The 27,171-nt window shown below is 43.3% G+C and overlaps 1 protein-coding gene across 8 annotated transcripts in view; it reads right to left on the bottom strand.

Moving 5' to 3' along the window:
- The window catches only part of TMEM255A (transmembrane protein 255A), a 77,059-nt gene extending 52,922 nt beyond the window's left edge, over positions 1-24,137 (bottom strand). For 4 of the 8 annotated variants that reach the window (XM_036304300.1, XM_036304301.1, XM_036304304.1 and 1 more), the window contains exons 1-4: positions 23,909-24,135; positions 17,368-17,510; positions 5,927-5,989; positions 3,708-3,797 (exon numbers count right to left, since the gene is read on the bottom strand). In XM_036304300.1, the coding sequence (XP_036160193.1) occupies positions 3,708-3,797; positions 5,927-5,989; positions 17,368-17,510; positions 23,909-23,966 (354 nt within the window). In that variant the 5' untranslated portion in view covers positions 23,967-24,135. Of the gene's footprint in view, positions 1-3,707; positions 3,798-5,926; positions 5,990-17,367; positions 17,511-23,908 lie in introns of all 8 variants that reach the window. The other 4 variants (XM_036304308.1, XM_036304302.1, XM_036304303.1 and 1 more) reach the window with 2 other exon arrangements.
- Between the last annotated feature and the right edge of the window lie 3,034 nt (positions 24,138-27,171).

Below are 27,171 nucleotides of genomic sequence, written 5' to 3'. Positions count from 1 at the left end.
TACACGTATGCGATGGCTGCCCATTTGGTGTTTCTGGTTGCTATTCTACATTGAGATCCCAGAGGAAGAACAAGCCTATGCAATTGAGAGGTAAGGAAAGGTCACTCAGCCAGGGCTCAGCAACCTTTTTAATCTAAAGGATCACCATCTCTGGAGTGAAGGGATGGAAACAGATATTGCTTTGTGGTGAGTATCTGCTCTGTGCCAAGCCCTCTTAGGGCATGTACACACCCATGACTTCATATTGTCCTCATACTTACCCTGACAGGTAGGTTATTATTATATCCATTTGGAGAAGGAGAAACTGTGGCACAGAAAGGTAATATGACTTTCCCATCTAGTTAATGGCTATATTTGGGGGAGGAAAAAGGGAGGAATTAGGAGGCGAGAGAGAGAAGGAACAAGAAACATTTACAGGGGTGTGTAGGAAAGTAGGTCTTCAGAAGTTCATATGCCCAAAGCCAAAAGACAGGGCAAGATGACATTAAAGGGCCTCAAAAACAGGAAAAGCTGGCTTTAACCCATCCAAGCAAAACCAGGGTCAAGATGAACCTTTAATTTAAACTGGCCAACAGATATCACTATAAATGAATAAAGCCTCATTCCTCAAAAGTCTCTGGGTGTCAGTTAGGACTGGCAGATGTCTTAGGACAGGTACTGTGGAAACACAAAGGATTTCTTAAAGATTCATCCAGCCTTACCCCAACCCACTGAGTCAAATGTGCTACTTCAGGCCACTATCTGTGGGAGGTACACAGAGCCTGGAGTCAAAAGCAGATAGGGGTCATTAGAGGAAACTTCTGGTAAATATAATTTGGATTTTTACCCATTGCCTTTGACTGAAGCCAGTAATAAAACATTAAGAGTTTCCAGCAAATGCAAATCAAACCCACAATCAGATATCACTTCATACCCACTAATCCACTAGGATGGCTAGAATTAAAAAGTCAGATAATAACAAGAGTTGACAAGGATGTGGAGAAACTGGAACACCCATACACTTCCAAGGGGAATGTAAAATGGCACAGCCACTTTGGAAAACTGTCTGGTAGTTTCTCAAAAGGTTAAACATAGTTACCACATGACTCAACAATTCCATTCATAGATATATAGCCAAGGGAAATGAAAACATATGTCCATACAGAAACTTGTACATAAATGCTTATAGCAGCATTATTCATAATAGCCAAAAGGTAGAAACAACCTAAATGTCCATCGGCTGCACAAACAAACTTTGGTATATCCACACAATGCAATATTATTAGGCCATAAAAGGAAATGAAACACTGATACATGTTATAGCATGGATGAACCTTGAAAATATTATACTAAGTTAAAAAAGTCAGGTTACAAAATACCACATATTGTATGATTACATTAGTGGTTGCATAGGACTGGAAAGTAGGGGATGGGGAGGTGACAGCTAAAAGATATGGGTTTTCTTTGGTGGGATGATGAAAATCTTTTAAAATTGATGTGGTGATAGTTTGCACTAACTGTGAAGATATAAAAAAAAGTATTATACATAAAAAAAGTATACTGAATTGTATACTTTAAATGGGTGAATTATATGAGATGTGAACTACATCTCAATAAAGATGTTTTAAAAAATTAGGAGAGGAGGGAAATGGAGGAAGCCATTTTAGCTTATGATGCCATCAAAATCTACTGCAGGCTTCTTAGCCACAAGGCCTATGTTGCCATGGAGACCACCGCAGAGTGAATAATGTTTGTCAAGTGGGGATAATAATGCCTGCCCTACATACCTCACAGGATTGCTGTGGGTCTCAAATGAAATAATAGATGTGAAGGCACAATGAAACGCTACATGCATACACAAAAATAAGGCATTATTGTTATCAAGATGGCTCCTATTGAATTCAGAACAGCATGCATATTATGATTGAGTGCAACCATGCTACAAAAATAGGTATGTGCTCTGAAGGTAATATGCAAAAATGATAATAATTGGTATATGAGGGTGATAGGATTGTGGATAAGTTCCTGATGTGTCATTTGCCTTTTTAAGAAGAAAACGATGAAGAACAAGATGGCTGCTCTCAGCGCAAATCAGAGGGGATGGGTCTGATCTAAGGGCCTACATTTATATCCTGGCCCTGAAAGAAAATTGGGCAAAGGGCCTCTCTCTCCCACCTTTTTCTTTTACCCCTTCCCAGAAATCATTTCCAGAGATGCCATTTCAGATACTGCTTGGGTGGCAGCACTGACCATATGAATTTCTCTAATCTTGGCAAAGGAGGAACTAACTGTTATGTCTGAGAGGAGGGTCCAAGAACAAGTTTAAATTAAAAGAATAATGTTGCAAATGATAATTTTCCATATCCAACCATACATATGACACTCCCTCAGATGACCCGCACTATTAGCCCATGACTGAAATGAACTTAAATATCATTGATCCACAGAAGATCTCAATAATACAATTTTGCTCCAATTCAATTGTTTTAGAAAAACAAAACAAAACAAAGTCAAACTAGTTCATGACATGTTTTCATTTTTGATGTTGGTTCAGTTGGAATCAAATGACTATTTGAGTTTGTTGTGGGAGCTCAGTTATTTGCTGTGGCTTGATTTTTGTTTGTGGGCCAGATCAGAACTACACTATGACTTCCCTGGGACTTAGACACTTTTGCCTTTGTGGGCCCCCTCCTTCTTTAAAAAACGTTGAAAATTATATTTTATTTATTTTAATTATTTATTATTTAATCACCATATATTCATATTATACAAAAACTTTCATTTGACCTAAATATGCATCATTTTCTTCTGATTTGAAAAAAAAAATAATATTTTTATGGGCCCCTGAAAATAGTGTGAATCACAGGCACTTGTGCCTATTGTGCCTAATGGAGAAGTTGGCCCTAGGCCAGATGTCTAGAATAGTATGAAATAGAAAGTGCTGAAAAAGGGAAATGGAGAAAGCCATTTTAGCTCATGATGCCATCCTCTCCTATAGAGAGCCACATAGGAATGCTCTGAATCCTATGTGTCTATCTTATCCCCAGAGAATAAGCACAAATTTGGGTTTCAGGAATAAAATGGCCTTTTTCAAGGCACAGATTCTCCAGAGTAGGAAGCATTTGGCATCTTAACACCAGAACTGGGCTCTGAATGGAAGCTTCTCGTTCTGGGACTTTCCCTAGACCCCAATCACATCTCTACTCTCCAATCACTGCTGTAGTTGACAGCAAAGTTCAGGCATCCAAGAAAAGGTGGTCTGCTCTTGTTGCTGTTGAAGGAGAGAGAGGTCATCTATTGAAAACTTCAAGTCTCTCAGGAAGTTACTAGTATGTGGTTTCCTGCTCTTCTCTCCCTACTTCCTCTTTACCAACATCAGTTCTAAGCCATTCCCCTGGTCCCACTGCCCTGCCTTTGCCTTTCCAAATCTCACCCACATGCCAAAGGCTTAACTCCAGTCCCACCACTACTGGGAAGCCTGCCCTGACCTCTGAAGTCCAAGATAAAACACTCTGATACTTAGAGTCTGTACCCTCAGCCCAGACTCAGTTCTCTAGATGCCTGTGTGTCCATGGGTGTCCTCATCTTGACTGTCAGCTCTTTGGTACAGGGATCCTATCTTCTCTCTCTTCTGTTCCTCTCAGGGCACTCAGCACACATCCAGCACAGATTCAGTGAAGCCTTGCTGTAGTGCACACTTACTTTAAACCAGGACTGAAAATACTCACAATGTGTCTGGCAGCAAAGACCCCATCGACTATGGCACAACAGAAGGCTGCAATCACACCAAAGCTGATAAAGACGATAGAAGCCACCAACTGTGAAGGGAACAAAACAAAAGTGTCTGTTAGCTTTCCACTCTTGCTGCTTCTGGAGAATAGACGATCCCCAATAGACTGCCAGACAAAGCAGAACTCTGGCTTGCCGCTCCATGAGGATGCTCTTTGCAGCCATGCAGGATTAGTGGGAGCTGAGGAAGGGCGAGGCAGAGAAGGGGCTGATGAAGCACCTTTTACATTTTCAGGGCAAATAAAGAAATTCACTCTGTGAGCATCAAAGAGGCTGCTTGCTGGTATTCAGCATGCTGTCCATGGCAGAATTTGACTGTGTGACTCTTCCATTCTCAGATTCAGAAAAATGTTGGATCTTTGACATCATGTAGTCCAACTCTCTTTTTAATTTATTGTGAAATTAGAGGCTCAGAGAGTGGAAGTGGTGTGTGTGCACCCAGGATCACCATCTAATCCGTGCAAGAGTCTGGTGCCCACCAACTCCTAGTCCAATGTTCTTCCCAACCCCTCATAGTGAGCATTGATGAATACAGGGATGATTCTGAGGCCTTGCATAACCCAACATGGTCTTCTGCATCATTAAATAAAGAGAACATTCAACTTAAAACTTAAATGTCAAAGACATTTTACAAAGGTTGAAGCCTCTGACACTGAAGCCTCTGTGTGGTGCATATGAAGAATTTCAAGTAAGAAAAACGTTTGCTTGAACTAGATTGCCCTATTCTCTGACCTTGTTAGACAAAAGAAACATTCTTAATAATTTATCTTCCATTACAAAGGTGGTATGGAGTAGGTGCTTCCAGGGGCATGGATAGGTGCAGCCAGCGTCCACCATCTACTCGTGTTGACCCTCAGAACTAGATAGATTCAGCGTTTTCCTTCCTTGAGGTGTTTGGGGGACTAAGGGGAAAATAGCATGGCATTAAGCAGTTCTCCAGGGAGAAGGAGGAATCAGAGCCAAGGCCACCCTAAGTTTCTCCCACCTCAACAGGCTAGGAGGAAATGCTTATCTCCTTTGGGAGTTGTTGAGAAACCTCTCCCCATAAATCTCACTTCACAGCACTAAAGAGAATTGGTAAATAATGGATGAACAATGTCATGAAATTGGCATTATTAGCTATGCTATGATCAGCTCTACAACTAAAACTCCCCCATTATTTTGAATAATTTAGGTCCAAAGTGCAAACACAACTGGCAGGTGGGAGTCCAGATGAAATGGAAAACAAGAACTATTAGAACTCCCCTGAGGGCGATTCCCCGCATTGCTAGGGGAGAGCATATGGTTAGAGTTCTCTGTCCCTAGAGCTATTACATTATCTGATTAAACTTACTGTTAAATAGACCCCATTATCAAAGTCAAGATGCACAGAGACTTATACTGGGGGAGCCTAATCAGTCCACCATCTGACCACTCACTAGGGATCTTGATTTACAAGCCCTATAAAACTACAACATGATTGCAATTCAGTCCATACCTTCTTTTCCTGCCCTCTAGGAAGCTTTCTCAGACGGAACCAGAAAAATACAACAGCTTGCCCTTGTGGGACCTCATTAGGACACAGAACTTTCTAAATTTTAACTCCTGTTATATATGCTCATCCTCCCTTTCAAATTTACGACATACTTAGTTTTGAACTACAGATAATGGAAATACTTTAAGACTCCATATTTTATTTTGTCTTTTATGTGTCTCAAGTATATTTGTTCTCTTAATCAAAGTACTCTAGATTATAACTTACTAAAAGTGGGAACCCTCTGCAAAAACTTCTTCAAAAGATTATGCATCAGAGAGGAAGATGTGACAGTCACCAAAAATCCAGGGCTGTGGCAATGAAAATCACAGAAGCAAAGGGATTTTAGGTGAGGATAGTCTCCTGACTGGATAGTCTGGGGCAGTCCTCTGGGAGTGAGGAGGAAAGCTAAGGGCAAGATCCAAAATATTGTATCCCTGTGACTTGAGGAGACTAGCTAGGCCCCTGAGGGAGCATCAGACAAGATGAGAACAAGTCCCAACCACAGAGTCACTGAAAAACAAGTTCCCTGGAGGCTTAAGCGAAAAGGCAAAGTAGCAGTTTTTTTGTGGCCCAATTTGGGCAACCTTAAGAAATGTGTTACTTTCAGATGAAGAACTTGATTCTATAGTAATGAAAACTTACCATCTGTCGTTTGTTCTCAACAAGGTTGGATCCGATGATTCCAAGGAATGATCCGAAGCCGAGCTGCAAAGCAACAAGGCACACATAGCATGTTAGGAAATGGTCAGCCTGACCGCACAATCATTCAGCTTCTAGATATGATTCAGGTTAATGGAAAGTGGCGAGGGTATAGATGCTAAAACCATATGCAGTCGTTACTTACACAAATAAAGTGTATGCAGTAAAAGTATTTCTCCCACCAGTTGCCAATTTTTCCTTGTAGATAGGAATCACGCCTAAAAAGAAATGTATCTCCCAAAAACTAAAAGTCAAAGTCAACCATAGCTTTTCAGAGCCTGCTAATTTCAATTTCAATATTCATTACCTAGCATGTAAGTGGTGAATCAGTAAGAGACATATAATGGGAAAAGCACGAATTATATTCTGATCTTTATCCTCTTTAAAGTGACCTTCCAATTTGATGTATGGATTACAAAATAAAGGTTTGAAATAACAATTTTTGATGCATCTGGCACACTAATAAAACCCAGGAAGTACTTTAGAAATCAGCAAGCACCTTAACCTAAACTTAAAAAAAAGAACAATTTTTTTGAAAGCCTGTATTTGTGGTTGACCCACTGCAATTTATGTTAGTACTTACTCACCTCTCCTTCCATCTCTGCTTCATTTATGAACAGAAAGCATTCATTAAAGGATGTACAGAAATGGCAGCATAAAACCCTGAAAAACAATTTCCCTATCTACTAGTAAGTGGCTGGGCTGATGGTTTGGTGTAGCAGAACCCACTTTCGTCTCAGTTCTGCCATTAGTGGACTGAGTCTGCCAGTCTCAGCTAAAAATGATCACTAACTGATAGCTGTTGATGGGGATGAAAATGAAAGAAGTAAAAAGTGGTGAGAATGGACCAATAAACCTTAACACAAGTTCAGCGATGTAGTTACATATCTTTTTAGCCTCACTAATGGTCTGGATTTCCATCTACAGCCTTACCTTGGCTCACAGGGGCATCTATTTCAGTCCAAGGCCCTAAACTTTACACGTAGGCTTGGAAATCGAATGGACCCATGGACTGGGCAGGAGTTTGGTGGGGCAGTGTAGGGGGACAGGGTGGTTGTCTCAGAAACCCAAGAATGAAAGGAATGAATACAAATGTACAAAGACTCACTCCGCAGGGCCACTCAGCCAGCAAACCCTCTTGGGAAACAGACGCTGAAGTGCATAAGGTTGTACAGATCCCATGCCATCCAATACTCTACTAAGAACATCCTCACTCAACAGCTAAACTATACCTATCTCCCACCTGGTCTTATTTCAAAGGTAATTAAAAAGAGTTGTCTAAAAGTATACTGATTAAAACCTGGTTATTTAAAAAATATAAAAAACCTGGTTATCAGACTAGCTTGGCTTCTAACCCCAGCTTGTGTTCCACTTATGTTTGTGCAATCCTAAACAAACTGACTGACCTCTCTAAACCTCAGCTTCCTTATTTGGAAAACAGTGACTGTAGTAGTGGCCCTGTTAAAGGACTTTTATAAGGATTAACCAAGATGATACAGTCAAAGAACTTTGCACAGTGCCTGGTACATAGTAAGTACTCAGTAAATATTAATTACTCTTCTAGTGATTATTATTACTGTTTCAAAAAACAATTAACTTTTGAGCAGCTCTAACCTGATTTGAGCTAGAAAATTATATCATTACTAGAGGCCCAATGCACGAAATTCGTGCAAGGGGCTTGGCCCTCGCTGCAGCCCTGGTTTTGTCCGGAAGGTCATTCAGCTGTCTGATTTAATTAGCATATTACACTTTTATTATTATAGATTTGCTGTGTTCCATCGTAGACTTATGTTCTATCTCATCCTCCCCTCCAATATGTTTCACAGCTTTTATTTTTTTTTAGGAAGAACTCCATGAATAGTCTGTGCTTATGGAACTCTGGGCCACTTGTGGACATTGAGAGGAAGTTGGAGGCATCTTCTTACATGGAAAATAAATGCTTTTACTGAGTAGTTCAGTTTCCACAGGTATTCACTGAATGTCTCCTGAACGCCAGCAGCAGCCTGCCTTAAGATGGGAAGCAAAGACATTAGCTATTTCTGCACTCTCATATGGCTATCTAATGGCAGTGACCAGAAGAGATGGGCTAAAGTCTCAGGGGATTGACTGGCAAGACAAGGCACACTGTGACTGGAAATCCCAGGCAAGTCAGTTACTTCATTCAATTCCCTCACATCTCCTTCCATTCCATTCTGTTCTACTCCAACTCATCCAATTTTCTAACATTCGCTGAGTATTTTGTCAGATAAATAAGAAGATATGGCCCTGACATCCAGGAACTCATAATCTAGTGAAGGAGATTCAGACTGTGGGTTAAGGACTACAGGTATAAACAAAGTGCTATAGGAGCAGAGAATAATTCATTTTTTATTATATCCTGGCTCTGTTACTTATAAATTGTGTGGCCTTGGGCGAGTCTTTGAACCACTCTGTGCTTCATTTTCCTCATCTAAAAAATGGGACTCATGCCTGGCCAGCATGGCTCAGTGGTTGAGCATAGACCTATGAACCAGAAGGTCATGGTTCTATTCCCAGTCAAGACACATGCCCAGATTGCAGGCTCAATCCCCAGGGTGGGGCATGCTTATCAATGATTCTCTCTCATAATTGATGTTTCTATCTTTCTTTCCCTCTCTCTTCCTCTCTGAAATAATAAAATATATTTAAAAAGTAAAATAAATTACATTTTAAAAATGGGACTCACAATGTTACCTATAATGCATGGCTACTATGAGGATTAAATGTGATAAGGTACAGGTATACTTCGGAGATATTGTGGGTTCGGTTCCAGACAACTACAATAAAGCCGCTATCGCAGTAAAGCGAGTTGTAATCTATATGTTGGTGGAGGTTCTTGTCTTCAATTTGTAAAACATGCAACATCTGTGAAGCATAATAAAGCAAAGTGCCATAAAATGAGATATGCCTGTGTGTAGTGTGACTTGCATAAAGGAGGCTGCTAAATACATGGCAGGTCTAAGATTTCACAGAGGAGGAGGCATTTTAACATGAGCTAAAATGATAGGTAGATTCACTAGGCAGGAAAGTAATTATCTTATGAATCCTGGCTGGAAGAATTCACTCACCTGGATGACAGGTTGATGACCTCAGCAGTGTCGCTAAAACTACCGTACCTTTGAAAAGTATTTTAATTTTGAGAAGCACTTGTCCTCTATTTTGGTCATAGTAATGTTATGGAGTTTGGTAGTGCTCATATCATTCCCATTTGACAGGAAAATGGAGGTCTATAGCATTGTATGGACATGTTCCTTCTTGTAGCAAGTTACTGGAAGGGCCAAGACTAGCCCACAGGTCTTATGAGAGTCGGGGTACTTTCAACCATGCTTTGATGCATTTGTGGCCAGTGTTTGTAAGTATAGGCACCTTTATAGCTGCCCCCCCCCCAGGGAAGAAGTTCTCTCTGGGGATGGAGAAGTCCTATTTGAGGAAGAGGTGAGGGGTTGAAAGTAAAGAAGAAGAAAAAAATCAACAGAATTTCCTGAAAATGGACAGCTGCTTCTTTTTTAAAAAAAATATATTTTACTGATTTTTACAGAGAGGAAGGGAGAGAGAGATAGTTAGAAACATCAATGAGAGAGAAACATCGATCAGCTGCCTCCTGCACATCTCCCACTGGGGATGTGCCCGCAACCAAGGTACATGCCCTTGCCCGGAATCGAACCTGGGACCTTTCAGCCCGCAGGCCAACGCTCTATCTACTGAGCCAAACCAGTTATGGCAAGGGCAGCTGCTTCTAATCAACTGTTTGCTCTCCCGAAGCCTCAGAAAAACAATCTCTAAAGAGAACTCTCGTGCACTGTTGGTGGGAATGCAGACTGGTGCAGCCACTGTGGAAAACAGTATGGAGGGGCCTCAAAAAATTAAAAATGGAACTGCCTTATGACCCAGTGATTCCACTTTTGGGAATATATCTGAAGAAACCCAAAACACTAACTTGAAAGAACATATGCACTCTTAATTTTATTGCAGTATTATTTACAATAGCCAAGATTTGGAAGCAGCCCAAAAGCCCATCCGTAAATGAGTGGATTAAAAAAACCTGTGGTACATTTACACAATGGAATACTACTCAGCTGTAAAAAAAAAAAAAGGAAAATTTACCCTTTGCAATAGCATGGGTGGACCTGGAGATTATTTTGCTAAGTGAAATAAGCCAGTCAGAAAGACATATACCACATGATTTCATTTATATGTGGAATCTAATGAACAAAATAAACTAAGACAAAATAGAAACAGACTCACAGATACAGAGAACAGACTGTCAAAGAGGAGAATGGTTTGGAGGGCTGGGTGAAAACAGTGAAGGAATTAAGAAACAAAAAAACAAAAAACACCTCAGAGACAGACAACAGTATGGTGATTACCAGTGGGAACGGGAGGTGGGGGTGGTAGAAGAGGGTAAAGGAGGGATAAATGGTGATGGAAGGAGACTTGACTTTGGGTGGTGAACACACAAAACAATATACAGATGGTGTATTATAGAATTGTGCCCTTGTAACCTATATAATATTATTAACCATTGTAACCCCTGTAAATTCAATAAAAAAACACAAAAAATTAACTATTTTTTAAAAGAAATGTAATCTCTGTGGTCACCCCTTGAGAGCTACATGGATTCATGGAACATTCAGACCTTTGGACCTCCAGCTTGATCCCCTATTACATGAACAAATAGCCACTTTGCTTTATTTTGGCTACCCTCCACTTGTAGAAGAAAAAAAGATAAATCATTAGAAATCAAAGTCAGAGTGTCAAGTGCTCTTTTGGGGCTGGGCCCTATAACCTATGCCTATTTCCATCTCTTGCCCCAGAGACCCAGTGCTGAAGCTCAGAAGGATTAGTCATTCAATACACAGATATCAATTGGACACCTATTCTGTGGCAGGCACTGTGATTTGGAGTCCAGGAGGCGGGGAGGGGTATGACACCAAGATCACCAATAAGATTCAGCTTCAGGAACTATATTAGGTGAACTGGTCCACAATTCCTTTCCATTATCCTGAAATCCACAACGCCCTGAAAACCAGAAGGGTTTTTCATAACTAACTTGGTAGCAAAACCAGACTTTAAACTGATATGAGGTTTTTTAAAAAATCATCTTTATTGGCCTAGTGTAAAAATTCAGTTTATGGTAGAAATATGAAGGTGCTCAACTATGGGGTGTTCCTCATGACCCCACTGGGATGTTAGATAACATATGATATGTGCACTATATTGCCTTCTAAAATAAACAAGCCTAAAGTCTAAACACATCTAGCCCGAATCAAGGGTTCAGATAAGGGATTGTGGACCTGTATAAACAAAGCTAAATGAAAATATAGTGCAATATCCCACACAGCAGGATGTGAGAATTTTCTAGGAATCATTAGTCGGAATCTATGGTAAGTTCAAATACAGTAGACATCACTGTGGACCCTAGTAGCTGAGAAATGTCCCTACTGTGTCATTAAGTTGGGATAAGACAGAGCATTTCGAATTTTAGATATACAGAAAGAGAAAGAAGGGTGAATGTTCCGGGACAGGGGTAACCATGAAAGTGACAATATTAAGGCAGAAAAGCCCAAGTCATGTTCAGGGGACTGTGAATTAACAATTTTGGCAGAAGAGAGGTCATGGGAAACCAGGCCAAAGGCATCTTGCGAGAGCTTTGAATGAGAACACTCAAGAAGCAACAAGGAACCAATGAAGGTTAGAACCTTCTGGCATTATTATCTCGCAAATCAAGTTTTGCATGTCATCTTTAAATGTACTTACTATAGTAGCAACTTTAATTTAGAATGATCTTATATTTTAGAAACATTTTCAACAAGAGGTGGACAAAAATTCTGCCTAATTCATAATAAACCACCAAATCCCACTATCCATAACTCCTTGTATTTCCTGAGCATTCAAGTTAGTCAAAACTTGGTTGGATTTATCAAGAGTCTTTACCTGTGAAGCTCAAGTCACACTGGCCTAATGAAGGTTTCTGGGCTATTAATTGTTTCTGAATGATCCCTGTTGTCCCTGTCTCCTGATATAATTTTCAGTTAACTGACCCCACATCCTCCAAAGGAAATGGGGTAAAAACTCCTGTTTTTTTTTTGTTTTTTTTTTTTTTCCCCTGAAAGAAAAACCCAGGCTGGTGTGGGCCCTATCGGTACAACAGCTGGGGAGAGGGTTCAAGAATGAAAGGCTTTCCGCACTGATCCGGTGGCCAACTCCATCTTGTGGGTTGCTTGGGAAACACATTTAAAGGCCTCCCTCTTCTGGATCTAAAGTTACAGAATTACAGGGAAGGAGCAGGTTCTCTCCTCTGCCTTTTTCAGTTTCATACAACCAGGCTCTTGTTTTTTTAGGCCTTCAGAGTAGAAAGTTCACCAAAATTCTTTTGGAATAGGATGTCTTAAATATGTGAAGACAGTAAAAATGCAAAATTGATGTTTTTCTTTGGAGATTTAAATTTTTTTAAATTGTACAATTCAGCCTGTATAGATGAGTATAATTTTAAAGATGCATGTGTACATGTGTGTCTTAGGGCGATGATACCACATTCTAGCTCAGGTGAGTAGCTAACTATTATAATGCACCTTGTTTTACAAGGGCATCTCTTTTGGCAAAATAAGTATGCCCTAGAAAAGTTTCACATGACTTAGAGTTATGCAAACGTTATATTTTAAAATGCCCAAGATCTCAATATTTAAATGAATTGTATGGTAAGTCTTCTCTTAATCTAATAATTGCTCCCTAATTTATCTGTTTTGAAATTTAACTTCTCATATATTGTTAACACATTTAACCAGAGTCCAAAACAGTAGGGTTCCAAATAACCTGAAAATTTTTCACAGTCCTATACAATAGCATTTTATATTCAAAGTGACCAATTTGACAGTATAAATCTTAAAATGCCACATTATGCTCATTCTGGTTTTATTGCTAAGCATACTATTATTTATTGTTTTAGTTGCTTGTCCACCTGAATTAGACTTCCCTGAGGTGTTCATTAAAATGCATATTCAGCATGTCTTACTCTTTCAATCAAAGGTTAGCGCAGGAAAAGAAAGCTCAGGTCCTAGGATCCCACCCAGACAAACTAAATCAGGATCTCCAGGGGTAGGGAGCAGAGCTCTGTATTTTCCACATGTTCACCAGGTCATTTCTATGCATGCCAAGGTGGGGGAATTACTGGCTTGGAGTTTATATGGTACCTCTCTAATAGCCAAACTATTCAATTAGTGAAAGTGTCCCATTCCTGGACAAATCTTGATTCTCAGGCACTTACTGTTTCACAGGTATGAATCCTAATTGTATTTGTTACAACATGATCTGACCTATAGACTCAAATGGATTTTTCTGCTTTTCAAACTGTAACCTTCCCCCTTCGATTTCTATAATTAACACCCTTTAAAAATCAACAGGAACTATAAGAACAAATTTTTAAAGGTTAAACCATGGGGCACACTGTCTGTTAAAGATGGCTCTCCTATTAACATTTCCAGATTAGCTTTTAGTGAAGAGCACACACAGAGACACACGCCCCCACGGCTTCAACTGGCAGCTCTAGCTGAACATCAGGTACTCAAATAACAACAATCATGCACCCTCCTTCCTTTGTTAATGTATTCCCACCTAGCCACCCACAGCCAGGTCTTCTACAGAGAAAGTTCATAGCCACCCTTCGTGAATAGGAGTTCCTACTCTTAAAGTACATGGAAAATGCTTTTCCTTCACCCATGGAGATTCTGAATCTTGGCTTAAGCATTATTAGCTCATTAGTCAGAAATATTTCACTAAATGCAGCTACCTGAAACACACGAAGTCACACAGACCCTATAGATTGCTTTTCTAAGCCACCAAAACGCAATCTTCCCTCCCTTTCCTCCCTGCCCCTCCCCCTCGCCTCCCCCCCCCCACCCCCGCCCTCCTTGCTTGTGTTTAAAGGTAAAATCCAATTCTGCTGACAACTGGTTTTCTTGCCTCACCACAGGAAGTGGACTGAGTTCTCACATCATATGTTTAACAGAGGGCACCAAACTGTGTCTGTGGGACACCTGCTCTTGGCTGGCTAGGGGAGCTCTGCTGGTCCTAAAACTGTAAGCCACATCCCCAGGCCACCTTCAGCTCCTGGGAGTCCAGCCCACGTCATGCCCTAGCTTTGCTGGGCTCTTGAGGAGGCTGACTATTGAACTAGTGACCTAAGCAGCAGGCGTCAGGCTTGTTCACGGCTGGCTTGTCAAAGGCATCCATCTTTTACCCCTTTCCCTCTCTTTGCTTCTCTCTCCCATCCCCACCTCTCAAAGAAAAAAAGAAAAGAAAGAAAACAACAAATACATCTGAACTCTTTGCTATCCTAAAAAATATATTAAAAGAATGAACCATCCTAAAGTACCTTCCTGTTTTCCCACAATTACAATTGGGAATTCATTTGATATTGAAATATGAGCCAAATTCTAGAGTTAGGTTTTGGGGTTTAACAGCAGTGTGTGTGGAGTGTGGATACAAATGAGATTTTGTTTGTTTTTCTTTCCTTCCTCCTGCCCCCAGCTTTATTGAGGCATAACTGATAAATAAAATTGTATATATTTAAAGTGTACTGTGTGATGGTTTTATATAAAATGAGGTTTTGTGTGCCCTGGCCAGTTGCTCACTGGTTAGAGTGTCGGCCCTCGGACTGAAAGGTTGCGGGTTTGTCAAGGGCATGTACCAAGGTTGCCAGTTCCCTAGCCCGGTAGGGGCCAGTGGGGGAAGCAACCAACCGTGGTGTCTCTCTCACATAGATGTTTCTCTCTCTTCTCTCTCTCTCTCTCTCTCTCTCTCTCTCTCTCTCTCTCTCTCTCCTTGCTCCCTCCCACTTTCTCTAGAAATCCTTGGGTGAGGATTACAATAAATAAATAAATAAATATATACATACATAAATAAATAAGGTTTTGTATGTAAAGAGTGCAGAAGTTTCCAAAGTGGATTGCATGCACCCTGGGAGTGGGTAAAACAATCCACTGAAGTATGGAAATAAACTATTAGAACTTTAGTTTCCTATTTGTTTATTTAAAACTAGAGGCCGATGCACAAAAATTGTGCAAGAGTAGGCCTTCCTTCCCCCAGCTGCTGGCACCGGCTTCCCTCTGGCACCCAGGACCTGGGCTTCCCTCGCAGTCCTGGCTTTGTCCAGAAGGTCGTCTGGAAGGACATCCGGTCTAATTAGCATATTAAGCTTTTATTATTATAGATAAGAAAGGAATTAAGTGTTACAAATATTCAATAAACAAACTGTCATTGGCACCCTCCCTCAATGTGAATATCAGACAACAAGGTGAGCTACCTGAGGGAGGAGGGCAAGTTCCAAGCAGCAAAGGGTTGATGGAGGAGCATTTTATGTGTGACCAGATTGTCTTATCTAGTTTTAACTAAATTAGTCCCAACAAAATGGACAAGTAGTTCAGAAAGACTCCTGCTGAGAAACCACAAATTGAAGATGATCCTAATAATATAAGCACAAGCCAGCAATAAGAAAACAATAGAGTTGACACTTGTAACTCTTAGGATGAGCTTTTTGTCAGCCACATGGTGAGAGCAACAGTAAAAACAATGATACTCATTGGTTGAGTTTCGGCCCATGAACCAATCGGTCACTGGTTATATTCCCAGTCAGGGCACATGCCTGGGTTGCGGGCTCCATCTCCAGTGTGGGGCATGCAGGAGGCAGTTGATCAATGATTCTATCTCTCTATCCCTCTCCCATCCCATCCTCTCTTTCTAAAATCAATACACACACACACACACACACACACACACACACACCCTATATAATAAAAGCCTAATATGCTAACTGTCTGGTTGTCCATTCAACCAATCAAAGTGTAATATGCCAATGATATGCTAAGGCTGTTCAACTGCTCACTATGATGTGACTGACCATCACGGGGCAGAGTCGACTGGTCGACCAATCGCTATGACATGCACTGACCACCAGAGGGCAGATGGTCCAACCAGTAGGTTAGCATGCTGCTGGGGTCTGGCCAATCAGGACTGAGTGAGACGGACCAGACACACCCTGGAGCCCTCCCACGGTTCCTCCCCGGCTGGCCAACCTCCCACATCCCTCCCAGGCCCTGATCGTGCACTGGTGGGGTCCCTCGGCCTGGCCTGTGCCCTCTTGCAATCTGGGCTGAGGGACCCCCACCCCGAGTGCACAAATTTCATGCACTGGGCCTTTAGTATGTATATAAAAGGCTAATATGCTAAGTGTCTGATTGTCTGATTGGTCACCATGATGCGCACTGACCACCAGGGCCCACACACTCAACACAGGAGCTGCCAAGCTCCAGTGACTTGGCAGTAGAGGTTCTTGGGTGATGCACCCCAAAACCAGAGCAGAGGGAGCCCAATTCCTTGCGGGGCTGCGTGATCCCATCTTCAGCCATGGGTTATGTTGTTTCTGGGGCACTGTTGGCCCTGAATCTGGTTTACTGCACACTTGCATTTGTGTCCCATGCCCTGTATGACAGCAACTTTGCAGAGTGCCCTCTTGTACTCTGGGACTGCTTGGGGGATGTTGGAGAGCCGATTTTGGCCCAATCCCCGCAGGCCAGGCCAATGGACCCCACCTGCGGGAGGGATCCCACTCACTCCGCAGACGCTGGGGAGGGACCGCAGGAATTTGGCTCCAGGGCGTGTCTGACCCCACCCAGTTCTCCCCCACCAGCCACCTTCTAATTAATTTCCTTTCAATGTGCACGAATCCATGCATCGGGTCAATGATGCAATGGCAATCTAATCATCTGGTAAGAAGTCAGACAAAAATATTCAAAATTATCTAGTGGATTATTTGAATAAGGATTTATAGCCACTATCTTAAATGACAGACTTCATGTTATGTGCATATCATTCTTTGTAATTTAGTTAGTGTTAATATAAAGATGTTAAAATTACTGTTTATTTCACTGTATCTAAATTTTGAATGTCCACTTTGTATATTTTATAAACATGTACATAATTTATAAAAAACAAATATACATATTTTAGGAATAAATATTCTACACATTTTTCCTGATAGGAGTGTAGGATCACTTTGGATCACAGAGTGTCAAGCTGCCAGGGACCTTAGATTTCAGGTAAGATCAGGAGACTTCTATTATATATTGAAAAGCAGGTGCCCAGAGAGAAATGCTCAGAATCACACTGCTATTTAGGGATGGAGATGCTTAGTCCAGTGTTCTTCTTATTGAGCTCAGAGTTGTCTTTGTATATATTCATATAGAGATATATAAAGGAGGAAAACTGAGCAAACATTAGAAACTCAAACCGAATTGAAAAACTATTGAAGTAGAACCCAAATGTCTGTAGCCAGCAAGCTACTGAGGCCCAACTATGTATTTTATACTTACAATAACTCCTGGGTAATAACCCCCAACAGTCACATTCTGGGTCCTGGTGGTTGCAGCAAGGCCCACCGTGAGAATTAACACGGACACAATCAGCAAAGTCACGGTGACATAGATGGAGTTTCGTTTCCTCCGATTGAAGGCTCCTGAAAGTACACAGAGAAACTGAAATTGTTCATTTTGGCTGGAGAAGAGATGGACACAAAGAAAAAATTACTAGTAAGGTTTTCCTTTCCTATTCCAACTGGTAACTGGGGTTATCTCTGGGGAGTGGAATTGTGGGGAAGAAATGGAGCTTTAGTTTTTTTGGCAATCATCAGGTGCCACATTCACAATAAAAATATATATATTTCCAGTTTGAAAATAAAAAAACAGAAGAAATCTTACCAGTTACATAACAAGAGCAAACTTTTGTGCTTTCAGCACTCTATAAAAGATGTGTCATACCCACTTAGTAGAGTGTGTTTTAGTCTAAATTATAAGGCATATGATAAATGGGAAGTGTGCGTGTGGAAGTATTAAATGAAAATATTTTAAAGCCAATGTGTAACTAAGAAGGGCTTTTTTCATAAGCTGGAGATATGAAATTTCATTTTCAGTGTAAATATCAGAACCAAGCTAGGAACTGGGATTTTTTTTTTCATTTATCTCTGACATTTGCTACCTCATAAACTTTAAAACAGTGTGTTGGCAAGATTTGTCACATAACAAATGTGTGTAATAAAGTAAGTGTTTGGAGGCCATTAGTCTGCAAAGATATGTATCAGGGGAGGTAGATGGAGAGGATTATAACTTATACGTGTATAAGCTTATGTGAGGGTGACATAAATATAAATGATAAACCCATTCTCGTACTCAGTGCTTATCAGACATGATCACACAAACCAATATTTTTTTCGAAAACAGGCTTATTAAGTCAGATAGAAAAATGATATCTAGACTAGCTTTTCAATTTAATTTTTTTTAAAGGAATTGAGCACTGGAGCACAGCAGCGCTGCTCCATACTCTTCATATCTCTGACCTGGGGAGGGGCTCTCAACAGGAAATACCAGGCACGAGTTATCCTATGAGAATCTAGCTCTCTAGTGAGGATGAAGCAGTGGGGAGCCTTCTGATGGGGTGGCCCACCCAGTGGCTTGACTGTCATTTATGGGCCTAAAAGGGGCCGCTTGGGTCTGTTCACTGGATCCCGTCATTGGGGAGGCCTCACTGTAGCCTCAGGAAGCTGCTGCCCAAATGAAGCCGCCTAGACTGCACCACTAGGAAGGAGGGGAGAGAGGGGTTGAGGAAAGAGGGAGGGAGGAGGGAACTGTTGGGATTTAAGAGGCCTGGTGATGGTGAGAGGGATGGGTGGTTGCTGACCCTTCAGCCCCCAGCAGACTTCCCCTTGTCTTCCCCAGTGCAGTCCCTGCAAGGCTCCAAGGGAGGTGGGAGGGGCTGGCGGTCTCCCCTGACGTCAGCCTTGAAAGTGAGGGCATGACTCATCAGGGTCATTTCTAATTGGATATTAGTCTAAGACTACTTTACATTGAAATGTAGAAGTGGCATGAGCATTTATAGGCACCCACGCTGCACCCTATTGCACCCGGGGAGGAGAGGTAAGGAGAATTGGGAAATGAGGCTCCCCTCCAGTGGTGCCTAAGTCCAGCCTCCACTGGGAAAACAGAAAGGACCACTAGAGAGATCTGTGACATCAGGGCCCTTTGTGTGAAAGGGCTATTTAGGATGCAATTGGCAAGCAGACTGATGGTAAACAGGATGAGCAATCCTGGGAGAAACCAGACTACAAGTGGAGCGGATAGAGGAGCAGGACTTATTTCACCTGTTTACCTTGAAGGTTAGTTAATCCTTCCTCTGGATTTTGAGGGGATTGAAATGATTCTCTAAACCAGGGTCCCTGCGTCTATTCAATAATAGATACTTTCTCAGTGAATCTTTCAGTTGGTTTCACAGAGGGACTTTGAGCTAAACTTACCAATATCACCTCCCATTCCTGTCTGCCTTTCTCCTTTGTCACTCATACCATCTCTGCCCCAAATTGGCAAAAGAGAGTAAGGGAAACATCTAGATATACCAAGGTTATCTTTGTGACACATGAAAGTATCTCTACACCTCACATGTAACCTTAGAGACTTAGTTGGGGGAGTGTATGTGTGCATGGTCTTTCTGATTTTTTTTTTTTTTTGTATCACTCGCCTGCTTCTTCCCCACATGGCTTTTGATCCTATTCACAGCCTTTGGGTCTCCTTTGCAAATATCACTCTAACTCTTAAAAGCACAGGAACCAGGTCAGAAAAGTGACTCAGCAAACCACATGGTGTCATTTGAAAATCTATTTTTTTCCCCTGCTTTAGAACCTGAATTGAAAATCCAGTCAGCTGAGAAACCCAGGCAAAGGTCCTAGAGCTCCACCGGGGCCTTGCCTCTAGTTAGGATTTGCTTTGGGTAAAATTCCTAAGAAAACTCTCCCATCACTAGGTTGAATATCTATTCTCTGTCCCCTCCTCCTCCCCCATGTCACCCCTTATTTTACACTATAAAGACCATACTTGTGTAAATGAAATCATTTCTAGTTGCACTTGGGGAATGGACCATTTTCAGGAATGCTGGGGGTGAATTCTATTGAAAAGTGAAGAATCATCCCTCCATTTATCTTCAGTTTTAATTTGACTTAAAAGTCACCTCTACTTAGAGCAAGACAGACCTTTTCTCTGAAGGTGTGGCCCAGTCTCCTAAAAAGCAACTCATGTGTCTGCTTAGGACACTTTCCTGGTGGTTGTTTTATTTTGGAAAGAAGTAGAGCCCTGTTCTTATTATGGTACTATTTGGGACCTGTCTTAGATGTTCTTGTAAACAGAGGATCATCTGATTCTGAATATGTCTAGTAAATGAACATATAAAAAAACCCTCAAATACCACCAGTTACTTAAATAAAGCAGCAGGTACTTGAAAACAGTGCTTATCAGTGTTTGATACCTAGTGAGCAGTCAATACTTGTTGAATAAACAAGAGGCAACATCTCAGAATTGCTTCCTTTCTAATAAAACAGGCTATGGGGGGTGTGTATGAATAAATATAGGTAACTTTCATGGAATTGATTTTTTAAAATAGGGCACACCTGATGGCTCCCCAGAACTAAAAGCTTTCTTGCCAACTAGTGTCACAACCCCAATGTCTCTCACTAGCCTGTCTACTTGGTGCCCAGCATATTCCAGTTTGAATAACACCAACCTCCCCTGTGACGACAGCAATGAGAGTCTGAAATCCCGTCATTGGCATTGCCTGCCCCCCTCAGTCTGGCAGCCTCCCTGCAGGACTGCTGCAGCCCTCCTTCTCCGCAGTGCCCCACCTCCACCCCAGATTCGTGAGGACCAGGATGCTCAGCTCTAGAAGCACCCAATTATTTGCTGTCTACACCCTTTCAAATACAGCCAGCTTCTCCTTCCTCTGTATTTCCCCCCTGGTCAAAGTCCCCCCACTCCATCCCCACATCTTGGTCTTGCCCTTCCTCTGAAACCTGTTCAAAAGTCACCTCCTCCAAGTGTCACCTTGGCCAAGCTCACTCTACTGGAATCACTCATTAGTTCATGTCCCTGTGTTCCTAGGTACCTTACTCAGTAAGTATATTAATTATAACTGCTACAATTATAATTGTAATTGTGGGTCTGGTTCACAACACATCTGATGTCCACCAGTTTAAGGATTATGTATCTGACAGAACACCAAGGTGTGGGTTGCCAGTAGGTAGAGTGATAGTCTCTGCTCACTTGTGTTTTACCTTGTACATGTTCTTGATTACCCTCCTGATTATAAATTATGTAATCCCAGTGCAGGGAGGATGGGGGCCCAGAATCCTGTTTTTGCACTGACTAATTTGTTGTTGATGATGACTAATTTTCGAGGCTGATCTTTTGAACTGATTAGGATTTGCTTACCTTAGCTTTGCCACACAGGGGGGTCCCAGGAAGTCCCAGCCTTGAGCATCAATGGAAACAGGTGGCTGCCCACATAAGAGTCTCAAGGCTCTGCCAGTCTCCCAAACATTTCATTAAAAGCACTGAAATCCCCCCACCCTCATTGGCAAATCTTTGACCAGAGACACCCATCGGTGAATTGCAGTGTTATCTGAAGGAGTGCCCTGCTGTAGTAGAGGTGCCTTAGCCCCTTGGGGTGATGTTGCGAAAAGGGGGTACTGGGAAGGGATTAAGGGACGCTGGAGTCAGATTACCATCTTTCTATTGCCAAGCACTTTGCTCAGCTCCAAGCTATGGACTAACCATTCATCCCCAGGCAGCGAGTAAGCAAGTAACTCAGCATATAGTGCAGACACCTTGGTTCAGTGTATCTGTGTGTTTTAAATTTTAAATTTTATTGTTTGGCTGTGGTTGTGTCTTGCCTGTAGGGAGAATCCCCTCAGAAATTCTGCCCTTGGAGACTGACTCACCCACTACCCTTCCACTCCATGCAAAGGAAGATGGTGTTGCCAGAGCTGATTCAGGCCTGGGCTGCACAGGGCCAGCGCCAGGGAACTCCGGGGAGACTCAGTTGTCCAAAGTGTGAAAATCCATGGTTACCACTCCACTCAGGAATTTGCTGGAGCCCTGGATCTGCGGACTTTCCAAAGAGGGATGCATAGAGCATACTCCCGCTCCATAAGGGATCCATGATTCTTTCCCTGCAGAATCTGGACGAAGCCCATTTAACTTCTTGTTGCGCAGACCTTTCAGGAAACAAGATTGGCCGAAGCCCCTGGGAGCCCAAGAATCTCTTCTTGTTCCCCAACCCACAGAGCAGTGTGCCAACTAGCAACATTTTAAGCCCTGGGCTACTAACCTGCCTATTCCTCCCCAACTGGATGGCCAGGCGCGATGGAGGGGGTGGGCTGCTTGGCAGGTGGTTGTGGTGGCTGCAGGCAGTGTACTGCAGAACCCCCCCCCCCCCCACACACACACACACACACTCCCTCCCCCCTCCAGCCCTCCTGCGCAGCTGCCTGGCGTCTGGGAGCCAGGACAGCTTTGGCGCCACAGCTGGCCAAGGTGAGGAGTGCATTGTGTGTGCGTGTGTGTGCACGTTAGGGAGAGAGCTGGGGGGAGTCTGGTACTGCTGGGTTCTGGTTCAGACCCAAGTCCTTGGCCTCATTTGTACCACGTTGCAAATAACTACGCCCTTTAAAAAAAGCAAATTATTATACTGAATATGCAAAACCAATAAAAATATGGATTTTTCCCCTATCTAGACTATACTTTATGAGGTCCCTCCAGTGAACTAATTTTGCTGAGACCTAGTCTTTTGCCAGCAATAGGGAGCTCACAGACTGGGTGCAATCCTCTCCCCGCCCTTCCCCTCCAGATGTTCCCGCAAATTCTTCAGAGAAGACCTGAGTAGACTAGATGGCAGGAATTCAAGACGGAGGGATTTTGCAGAATGCAAAGTATGTTGGAAAGAGAGAATTCGATTTGGTTAAAGTGTATCCGAGGCAATTTTTAAGATTAGGTGGGATCAGGGTTTAACAATCCCCTCCCGCTCTCCTGGGCTCCAAATTAATTTCTCCGCCCAATGAAATCATAGGGCTTGGGAAGGTGCCTAACAGCTGAGAAGAACTGGGTTTGTGTTTTGTTTGTAACCAGGAGAAAGCAGCTTTGAGGGGCAGCCAATTTAGTGCCTGGAGGTAGCCATCCCCCAGTTTTGATGAGGAAGGTGTTGAACCAAATCAGGCTAGTGGGTCCCCCCCCCCCCCGCCCCACCTCTATTTCACCCAGAGAGGGAAAGTGCGATTTCAGAAGATGCGCGGGCTCGCGCTCGATCTTTTTTTCTCTCGCTCAGGCTCCCCCCCCCCCCCCCCCGCCCCACACACACACTCACGCACATTGCATATCTTGTATTTGGATCATAACAGGAATCAAATTCAAGAAATGTTGATCCTGCCACTGCACACAGCAGGGCTGGGCTGTCTTGAGTGAATCTTCAGGAATTCCCCTCCGGCCAGCCCCCCTCTTTTCTTCTCCCACCCGCCCATCCCCCAGGGTTGCGCAAACCTCCCCGTCAGCGAGGTGCAAGTCAGTCCCCCTCCCACTACAGCTCTGAATTTCAGGGCAGCTTCGGTGGAGTTGGGAGGGGGCGAGGACCCCACTTCTTCTAATTATTGTTATTATAGAGCTCTTAGAAGTGACGCGGACTTTGCAAAGAGAGACCGTCGAATGGAAAGCGAAGGCGCAGGTTGCAGGGAACTGTTTTGATCCCCAGACAGCTGGGATTTACCACCGGCTGCAAGTCTGTCGACACACTCACACAAACACACTCACACCCACACTCCGGGCAGGGAGATTCCCAGGCTAGCTGGGAGCTCCAACCTCAGCGCTTCGCCCCCTCCCCCGCTGGGCCGCTCCCCTGGGGCTCTGGTCCTAGACCCAGAGGCTGGGGCTTGCAGACCCCCTCTTGAACCCAGCTCCCCGCCTCTCCAGGCAGTCAGGGCACTCCTTGTCCAGAAGGCAGTGCACTCACCCCTTGCTGCCGCTGCCTAGGAAGAGCGGCTGGACTTACCCATAGAATCGGGCAGGGACATATCGCTGGCCCGCTGCTGAGTCAGGGACTGATGCATGGTGAAAGCTGCTCTGCTGCCCTAGCCAACGACGCTGCTTCAGGCGTCCCTGGCTCAGGGCGCCCCGAAGAGCATCCTACTCAGTGGCAGCCGCTCCCCGTCTCTCTCAGAGAGAGACTGCCTGGGTTTGCGAGCTGCAGCCCAAGTGCCGCCTCCTCCTCCCCTCTCCTCTTCTCCCTCCCTCCTCTTCTGCCTCCCTCTGGCACCGGAGGCAGCAGCATTGGCGGTCCAGCATTGGTGTGCGCTTGCGCAAGACCCCCCTCCCTCCCCCTCGACCCCCCCCCCCATCCTAGTTATCCACCTCCCAGCCTCCCAAGCCAGACAGGGAGCCGTTTTAGCCCCTTGGGGCCAAGGCTGCGCAGAGAAAGAGGAGGAGGCTACAGTCTGGGGCCAAATGGCCTTCTCTGTAGTTTGGAGAGAGGGTCTTGGGCAAGCATCGTGTTCTAGGGTTTATAATTGGGGAGTGGGTAGAGTCTGAGGTTCAGAGCTGAGGAACACACACACACACACACACACACACACACACATACACACACACACACACATTTGTGCAGGTTTGGTCTTAGTGCTTCCAGAATGACATAATGGAGCTGGACATAATCCAGAGAAGGGCCACTCTATAATCAAGGGGATGGAGGAGGGTGGAGGGCACTGCCATATGAAGATAGATTAAACAAACGCAGACTCTTCAGTCTAGAAAGATGAAGGCTAGGAAGGGATGTGACCAGAGTGTATAAAATTATGCAGAGATAGAAAGAGGGAACACAGCCTTCCTTATTCGCCACATCTGAGAATTCTAGAACCAGCAGCATCCAAGAGCTAGAAGGAGATCCAGCTAAAAGAAATCTGACTCTGTATCAGCTCCCCCGTTTGTGCTTTTGTTGAAGGAGCTTTTAAGTCAAACACCTAATTTTCTCATCTTAACAGCCATGTAAGGCAGAAAGATGAGGTGTCAAGAACCCCATTTTACAGATGAAGAACCTGAGTCTCAGAAAAGGAATGAAAATTTCCTGTAGTCACTCAGCTAGCAGGTGGGATTAGAACCCAGTTCTGTTGGACTCCCAGGTCAGTGATCTTCCCACCATGGCAGCTTAACATTATTATTACTCTATATGCCATATTAAAAAAACCTAAGGAATTCATTAGCCCCAAGAGGTGCAATAGGATGAAAACATAAGTAGCTTTGGAAAGAGGATCAGGTCATGGCTGAGAGATCCACTGTGGATTGTTAAGGAAAACTGGGGATGAGGTGGGAATGTCCTTAATCTTGGAGGACAGCCAAGTCCTTCTCCAATGCGTCCTTTTGGACCCCATTAGAATATTGGGCTGGGAGCGTTATGTTGTTAGCCCAGAAGGGTGGTTCTGATGCCCTCAAAACAGTCGCAGAACAGGATGAGGCTTCGTTGAAGCCCCCAGAGACATCTGCCTGGTGGCCACAGGAAGTGGAAGGCGAGGGAGGGGATAACAGTGGGTGCCAGCTCCTTCAGGAAACTCCACTCTGTGCATACCAGGGAATTGACCTGTTTGAAGGCATCCATCTCTCCCAGTGAGAGCTCCCAGGTTCCTTTTACCAGGTTTCCTTCCAACCACCTTCCCCTGATGATTGCTTGCAGCCCTTTCTCGGTGACTCCCGCCCCCCCACTACCCCACCACCCTACCCCCCGCTGCCGCCACCACCACCTCACACACAAAAATCCATCTCAGAACTGAGCATAGAACTGCTGAGAGTTGATGAAGAAGAGTAGTTATTTTCTCCCAGCTCTGTTTTGCTAATCTACTCTGAGACTTTGTTTCTTTTGCAGGAAATGGAACCAAGGGCCCTGGCCCTTTCCAATCTTCCAAAGGAAGAAAAGATGCTTCCTGAAGGTTAAAAAGGAAACACTTTGTAAAGATCTTGGGCACACCCCAGGGGCCAGGCTGAATGCTGTGTCAGGTATTATTAGCAACCCTATGCTATAGATGTGGTTTAGAAATCTGTGATATATGTCCTAGATAGAGATGAGATGTTGTAGAAATGTGTGTCTTAAGCATGCTTGGCCTATGTGGCCATCTCCATGAGCTGCACAAAGGCAGAGAGAAATCCCGCATTTGCACTCTTGCCATGTTGGTCTTCAGGTCTGTTTACTTATCTCTTCCTCCCCCATTCTAAATACCTCATATATTTAATGTAAAAAAAACTCTGACAATCAGCACTGAATTCTCAGGAGTACTTCATAATTAACTGATTTTGTCTCTGTGAAGAGACAGGAAGAAAAGAGGGTTTTATACAGGCTGGAAGAAAAGAGGGTTTTATACAGGCTGGAAAAGACTGTTTTACACCTTCTTTAGAGATGTTTGGCTTCCCTATAGCAACCATATAGCTAGAGATCCCTAAAGAAGCCAAATAGAAACTTGTTACCATGCTGATTTCAAGGGAGAGAATGAGGTCTTTTCATTTTAGAGAGAAGCACATTACTCATCAATTGACACAGAAGGCATATGTAATTTGACCTTTGTAATCAAAGCCATATACTAATGAGATGCCCTTAATGGGGGTAAGCCTTGCTTTATGCAACATCTGTATTACTGAATCCTGTGTGAAGATTAAAAGCTATTTTAGAAATTGCTACAGGAGCTGGCGATTTAAAAGAACTATGTATATTTCCTTTAGACTGTCTCCTGAGGTACCTTATGGAACTTGGAACACAGCAAGTCAAGTTAAAAATGACTTTGAGTCCAGTGGTAGTGACAATAGCAGCAGCTGTGGCAGCTCAGAAAATAGTAGCAGTCTTTTCTCCAGGGATTGTATGCTTGTTTGGACAGAGGAGGAGCTGAGATAAGAGGAAGGACTAGAATGGGAACTGGGGTGGGGGGAGGCTCACATTTAAACCAAGCCTGGCACAAAGACCCCCAAAAGAAAGTTTATTTTAACTCAGAATGAGCTGGACAATTACAAAGCAAAGGCATTTTTTTCATGAGCTCCATTCTGATTTTATTCAAAACACATGTGGATTTGATACATTAATACACTCATAGCAAAACTGATCAATACACAAGCCACCTAGATGCAAGAACAGGAAAACAGATGTTTCATGCCAGTGAGGGCTACTATAACACACACACACACACACACACACACACACACACACACACACACACATCCTAGCCATTGTCTCTCTAGCTTGATTATCCTGATTATCACCACCCACCTCTCAACTCCCAGAAT

This window comes from Myotis myotis, unplaced genomic scaffold (assembly GCF_014108235.1).
Source record: "Myotis myotis isolate mMyoMyo1 unplaced genomic scaffold, mMyoMyo1.p scaffold_m19_p_4, whole genome shotgun sequence".
NCBI lineage: Eukaryota > Metazoa > Chordata > Mammalia > Chiroptera > Vespertilionidae > Myotis > Myotis myotis.
The sequence above is the reverse complement of the archived record's forward strand: the minus strand, read 5'-3'. Positions and strand labels throughout refer to the sequence as shown.